Source organism: Eucalyptus grandis, chromosome 9 (genome assembly GCF_016545825.1).
Source record: "Eucalyptus grandis isolate ANBG69807.140 chromosome 9, ASM1654582v1, whole genome shotgun sequence".
Classification (NCBI taxonomy): Eukaryota; Viridiplantae; Streptophyta; class Magnoliopsida; order Myrtales; family Myrtaceae; genus Eucalyptus; species Eucalyptus grandis.
The window spans coordinates 19,564,566-19,571,781 of record NC_052620.1 but is presented as its reverse complement, the minus strand read 5'-3'; the positions used below and the strand labels follow the sequence as shown (position 1 = coordinate 19,571,781).

Genomic DNA, 7,216 nt, shown 5'->3' with positions numbered 1-7,216 from the left:
TGAATTAAATATGGATAGAGATATACTGCATTATTTATGTAACTTTCGGTGATAAGGCCATTTATAAGACTCATTGTAAGCGGGGAACATTAATTGATTTTAATGCACTTATGTTTATCTAAATTCACATAGAAGTATGGTGGATTAATAAACTGAGTATGTTTGTTATACCTAAAGATAAGATAGTAAATATATTAGGAAATTCTGCTATCACATGTTTAATATCGTTCTTATGCACATAACAATATGAAATTTATATATAGTAGTTATGATAAAATTGGATGCTCTAACATATTTATCTAATTAATTTATTACATTTAGTTTCCAAATTTTACTTTTAAGATTTTTAATTTTAATTTATTCTCAATTCTAATTTTTTCTCAATTTTACTATGATCTATTAGATAAATTTAAGAATTAATTTATTTTTAGTATTTAATTAATTTATTAATCATCAATCTCCATGAGACAATACTCTTTTTCATAATTATATAACTTGTTCGACACGCTCACTAACGTTTAGAATTTGACAAACACATTAATATTAGTATAAAGGAGATGACTTTATAAGTAAACTCCATCTTTTTCTTTTTTGGTGACATGCAACATACAAAATCATTAGGGTAAGTATAGTATAAGTGTCTATACTTTCGTATGGCACTCACTTGAGTGCCAAGATTTTTTTTTGCTCACTTGAGTACCACAAATTTGAAAAATAGATCATTTGAATGTCACTTTTGATTTGCCCCATCAGAAAAGCTGACATGGCCATCGGTTGTCTAACGTGGTTGCTGGATAATATTATTTTTTTGAATCTTTTCTTTTTATTTTTACTTTTCTTTTTCCTTTTTTTTCTTTAAGGTCAGCGAGGGTCACTTGCGACCCTTGCCAACTGCAACCATCCCACCCTTGGTAGTGAAGACCTTGCGCAAGGTCTCTGGGGTTGCTTTGGGCAACATCTAGCTCTAGGTGGCTGCAAGTGACGTTGCGGCCTTCCACAAGGCCCTGATGGCCTCGCCTAGGACCTTCATAGTGAGGATAAGGCGACCCTTGCCCAGATTTGGCTGCCCTCATTGTGAAGGCCTTAGGCGAGACCGTCGAGGCCTCGCCAATTGCTAGTGAGGCCGCAACGACCCTCGCATGCTTTGGGCAACGCTGATGAAGGTCCTCGCGGCCTTGCCTAGACTTGGCTGCCCTCATCGCGAAGGCCCTAGGTGAGGCCGTTAGGGCCTTGCAAACAGCTGGAGAGGCCGGGATGAGCCTCGCCTGCTCTGGTCAACATCAATGAGGGCCCTCGCAACCTTGCCCAAGGCCTTTGTGGCTAAGGGTGAGGTGACCCTCACCTAGATCTGGCCGCCCTCGCCGCGAAGGCTTTGGTGAGGCCATGGGGACCTCGTCGACCACTGGTGAGGCCGTGACAACCCTTGCTTGCTCTAGGTGATGTCAAATGTGGCTACCCAGCAGACGGTGAGGGCCCTCGGGGCATCGCCTAAGGCCTTTGCGGTTGAGAGCGAGGCTGTCACTAGTCATATTGATGACTATGAAAGAAAAGTAAGGACGCGGTTGGCGAGGGTCGCTAGTGACCCTCATCAGCCCTAAAGAAAAAAAAAATTCAAAAAAAGCAAAATACAGATGGAAATAAAAAAATTCAAAAAAATTAAAAATTAAAAAAAAAAAGTTCCACGTAGGATATTTTGCCGGAATTGGTACTCAAGTGATCGATTTTTCTCGAATATGATATTCAAATGAGCGAAAAAAAAATTAGCACTCAAGTGAGCGTCGTATGAAAATTTTGATACTGTTACTATTCTTAGGCCCAAAGTCATTGGTCTCAAAAATATGAACCTAATAAACAGTGCACAAGTTTAGAATAGCTGCAAGTCTAGCCCATATAACACATTAAAAAGTCGAAGGCCTCCTCCACTCTCCTCTCATGTAAGAGAGGCGACGTCCACATCTCGTCCAAGTCAATGGTGGGAGTACGACTCCATCAAACAAGCGAGTTAGGTCTTCAACTCCTTCTCCAACTCCACTTCCTCATCCCAATGCTTCTTCTTCATCGCCACCAGCTTGTCTTCATGCTCTTTCTCCAGCATCTCTCTTTTAGCCACAAATTCCTCCATTTCCTTTTCCTGAACCTGTAGGAACTCAGCAATTTTCTCCATCCCGAACCAAAACCGAATTATTGAGGGATGAAACAAAATGGAAACAGCACGGTAAAGCTTTTCAGTACCCCTCTCCTTATCTTCCGCACTTGAAGTATTAGCATTTGATTGCCTTAATCGCTCCCTCTTCTCCTTTTGTTCCCTCTCAAAGTCCTCTTCCTTCGCATTTAATTCATCATGTATGGCCTTCACTTGACTCTTGGAAGAACTGCTGCTGATTATCATCTGTTGCGAGCACATCGCACGAATTAGCGGACATGAAAATACAGCATGGGGGGAAGCAGGAATTCTTTAGTCTTACGGGATTAACATCATATGAAGAAATTCAAATATTCCATCAAACACAATGAGCATATATCAGGGACCAAATTCAGCCTTTCAAAAAATTTGAGCCTGAGAGTGATAATCCTGAGGATCGGCTTAAACTCCATAAACTTGAAAACTGCATTTGTTGTCCTTCCTCTTCCATAAATATTCACACAATTTTACATTCAAAGGAAAAAAATTCTATAACACTGAAATTTTATGGTTAGGTCACATTAGGTTTCAAGAGTGTCCTATAACTTTTTGCTCCCTCACATGTACTCACACTGACTTTTTATAAATAAAATTGTAAAGGGTGGCTTTGATTCCATAACTTAAATAGCTTCATACGCATTCTTTCAAGTTTTAATTGACAATAATGCCCATGAAAAAGACAGTGTTCTTCTGAAAACCCACACTCTCTCTCTTGATTATCAGAAGCACATTAGAATAAGAAGCTGCAAGCGCATCTTCTGAATCTCCATTTTGGACACTCACTTTCTTAGACATCCATGGAGTAGTCAAACTAAAAGGAATACTCTAATTAAACAACTTGATGGAACATCGAAACACTTCAAAATACCACTTCCCGACATGAAGATGCCTGGGTGACCCCAATGGCATGTGTATGGCACCATAAGAAACTCAATTTAACTCATTGCAAATCTGGACAGCAAGTATATCTATCATTTCCAATGTGTTTCAAGCTTCAAAATGTCACGATTTGAATAAAAACACAAGTTCCATGTAACATTCTGTTATATGAATGCATATGTATGATGGTCAAAATAACATCAAAATGAGATTCAACACCATTGTAAAATCACGCTTAACAAGGTAAGCATTCAATTTCAATAAGTATACAGCATGCACAATTTTACAAGAACTTGCCAAGATTCAAGTTTAATGCTTATTTATGATTAAGTATCTCAAGTCTCGCTCACAAAAAGGACGAAGCACTCATCATTCAATGAAGAAACAGTCACGAGAAGCAAGGTCTTGGATTATGTTCCACATACTAAAACCGTGAAAATGCAATGACTTAATAATAGATCGATGTAAATTCTAAGCTATTTAGTATGGACATGAGATTGAAACACACTAAAAACGATGAGCAAAGAGCAATATATTAATGCGTCATCATGAACACAACCAATGTCTTCCTCCCATGAGATTGAAACACACCAAAGTTGTGCTTAACAGGTGCTGGCCAGCGCGCATTCCAACGACCACAATCCAAATTTCACTCCCTAAAATGGCGTTCGAACATGCCAAAGTGACCAGGGATGGAGTTAAGCGAGTCTAATATCACCAAAACATATTTCATCCGTACAAAACATTGAACATTTGGTGTGCGCAAACATCAACAACTTCATAGCAAACATTTGGCTTCAATTATTACAGCGAATCAAGTGAATTTTAAACTACCAACAAACCAATGAACATTTTGTAAGGGCGATCAATAAGATAATTCTTCATATGCAGATGTCAATCATGAAATTAACTGAGAGAGAGAAGCGGAGTGTATTGGATGAACTAAGTAGGTGAAAGCTACTAACAAATAAATAAATAAATAAATAAAATGAGAACAAAATAAAAGTAGAAGATAAAAATAGTTTGGAAAATACAGGTGTCGGGTAGTTAAGTCTACTACCAGTTGGCCAAAATCTTCAGAGCAGTTGCCAACAACAGTTCAACGCACGACGAATCCTTTGCCTTGGTGATTTTGGTCATTCTAATGCAGGGCATTTTGGTCATTTCATAAGAGAAATATAGAAGGAATCCTTCGCCTTCCGTCATTCCACGGATCTCCCGCCCAAAAAAGAAACCCGAAAATGACGAAGTTCCGGATTCTTCTGGGCGCCGCGAGCCTTTCACGTCCCTCTAGCTTCGCCGCCGGCCGCCGGCCGCCGGCTCCATCGGTGGCCACTGCCGGTCTTTCATCTCCGATCACGAAAGACGCAAGGAGCTCGAACCTAGATCCTCTCGATTTCCTCTCTCGTCTAAGGTACATTTCCGTCGATTCTAAGTATTCATACGTCTCCCCCTACCCGCCGTCACGTTCTCCGACGGTCAGACCTCACCTTGAACTGACTCACCTCCGGTTGCTGTGTGGAAAGCAACATCGAGAGTTGTGCTAGCAGGCCGGTGGATTCATCGGTGCAAATGCTTCTTCGAGATCGGAGACAGAAGCTCGAGGCCCACGACTGAGTGTTCCGTCGGTCGTTGGCGTCGAACTGCGAAGAGGCTCACGTTGCTGAGTTCAACAATCAACTTCGGTTCCATTTCAATCGCCGTGGTATGCACTTCGTGTTATACGGGGGGAGAGAGAAGAATCGAGAAATCTTCGTAGACGGCCAGTTCCTTAGGACGTTCCAACGATGATGGAATTTGTCCATCAATTATCACACTCATCAAATCGTATCTTTCCCGATTAAACTCGTGTGTCGAATTTCGAATTCATTTTTCATAGCCGCAAACGAGATTCGCTGTTTCTTTGGTCCATAAGGTTGCTGGTGCTAATTGGTTCGAGAGTAGTGGTTTGAGTTCAATGTGGTAGTGTCAAAGTATGGGAGGTGCCATGTGTTAGACGATGCGCAGAAGTTGTTTGGTGAAATTATCCCAAACGAGGAGCAGTAGTGCTGCCCTGCAGAATTCAATTATGCTTAGCCAGGAACTGTAGGAATGCGCTTATCTCAGTTAGAGGATTCGGATTCCAACAAATAAGCCAAGTCAAACATCTCCTTTTACGTATGATCATGTGCGATTTCACTTCATGTTCTGTTTTCGTACTCATATTCCCATCTGTTAATGTTTCCTGTTCAGAGTACCTCCTTGCTCCCGCCTTTTACTTCATTGCCACAGAGACCTTTCTTGCTTCAATCGGTAGCCTGGAGTTGTTTGTCAAGTTGAGTGAAACAGAGTTGCTCTTCTTTGTTATTGAATGCCGCGACTTGTTATTAATTACCTTGAGTTAGATGTGGTTGATTTTTGATAAGATTCAGATCAAATAGTAATGACCACCAAAGCTCCCTCATCATCCAGGTTCTTGCTTCTCATCTAAATTAAGTTCATAAGTAATCTGTGCATGTTTAAGAAATTGTGACATTCTGGTTGAGTATACGGAAGGGTGTCTTGAAGTCTGTGCAACTTGACAAAGTTTATTTTTCAGGAGCGAGGCCCATGTAAGTGGGGCTACATTCTCGATTGGCTTCTTTTTAGTGGGTACCATAGTATTTCACCTAGAGGCCTGGAACAATGGCACATGCTTCCGGTATCATTTCCATTGCCTACTGAACATGCTGGATTAAGGGTTATACCTGCAGTACGTGCTCGCCATATGGTAATTTCTTGGTCATAAGTGCTGTAGATACATGTTCAATGCATGTTGATTTCTTGGCTATGAGTGCTGCTTCTAGATGTTAAATTGACTGCGTTTGGTTTGTATATGCTGGCTTCAATATGCTGGCTTCGCGTGTTGATGCCATGTTTCATGTATGTTGTCTGGGTGGTTTGGTTTATGACGGGTTAATACTTCCATAATATATGAGTGTTTTGATAATATATTGTCTGTTTTGGTTGGTGCATTTTACGGGTCCATTGATGAGTGGATGTATTATTCCAAATGGATTTCTTTCAATAAGCCGGTCCAGAGTTTTGAAACTTGGTTTGTTCAATGTCAATCTTCTTGTTGCGCATATTATTGGTGGGTGTCAATCGAACTAGTGATTGCCTAAAAATACCATTTTTACCTATTGACTCACTATTTCGTTCAATTAAGGGGCAACTTTATTATTGTAATATCATCTTTATGATTTGAGTTCTTTACCGTGCACATTTCTTCTTTAGTGATGGCATCCACTAACATATGAAAAAAAGTTAAAATTTTATAAGGATCTCAATATGGAAAAATGGACACTTTAGTGTCTATATCCATTCCAATGCTCAGTGATTCCATAGCACTATATACACTTTTCATTTGAATGTATAAAATGCAAAATCCAACCGAAAATACAAAGAAAGAAAAACTCGAGAACAACAAAAAACTTCATCAAAATATCATGGTCAACCATAGCTGATCTATGAGGACTACCCCAACTCCTATCACTTCTAACTTCATCGAGACGCCAATAGTTATCCCGAAATAATAGGAAATAATGAAATTACCTAGACATTGAAATTTTAAAAAAAGTAAAAGAAAAGTGAAGCTAACTAGTTATGTACTGTGGTGAACTTAGAGAAGTATCATGAATTACTTCTTCACGAAATAGGAGGAAGATCACAGCCATGGTATCCATTGCCTTGATGGTCTTCAACTTTCTTGAGGCAAAACCAAAGGCTGCCATCCACCCTGAAGGACCAAAGCTGAATGACAACATCCTTCATGAGTTCATTCCGCGCATAAGGATGCGCGACTCCATTCCACCTCTCCGTCAACACGTAAGAAAAATTTCTGCTCTTGTAATTCCACCTCTTCAGTTGCAACCTGTGAGAAACTTCGAGGCACGGCTCAATGAGGGAAACCTTAATGCCCTCCTTCCTATCTAGGATTCGGATCTCTTCTTCGCTCAGGAAACTTTGCCTTATCTGGTTGTTGGGTATAGAGAGCCTACTTTGGCCTCGGCTCATGTCCGTGGCAGTAAGAGTCTTCTCCACCACGAGCGTCATATCCCGACCGTGCATCTCCTGAATTTTGTCCATGTACTTCGTCGGCAATTTTCTTGGTCCGATTAGAGCCACGAGACCCAT

General features: G+C 40.4%; 1 protein-coding gene across 1 annotated transcript; it reads right to left on the bottom strand.

Moving 5' to 3' along the window:
• Window positions 1-6,727: 6,727 nt before the first annotated feature.
• Window positions 6,728-7,216, bottom strand: LOC120288437 (B3 domain-containing protein At2g32645-like). The gene has a single exon (XM_039302419.1). The coding sequence runs from the start codon at window positions 7,214-7,216 to the stop codon at window positions 6,728-6,730; it is 489 nt and encodes a 162-aa protein (XP_039158353.1).

Excerpts from the sequence above, each read along its gene's own strand:
- LOC120288437 (XM_039302419.1), bottom strand. The coding sequence starts at position 7,216 with ATGGGTCTCGTGGCTCTAATCGGACCAAGAAAATTGCCGACGAAGTAC.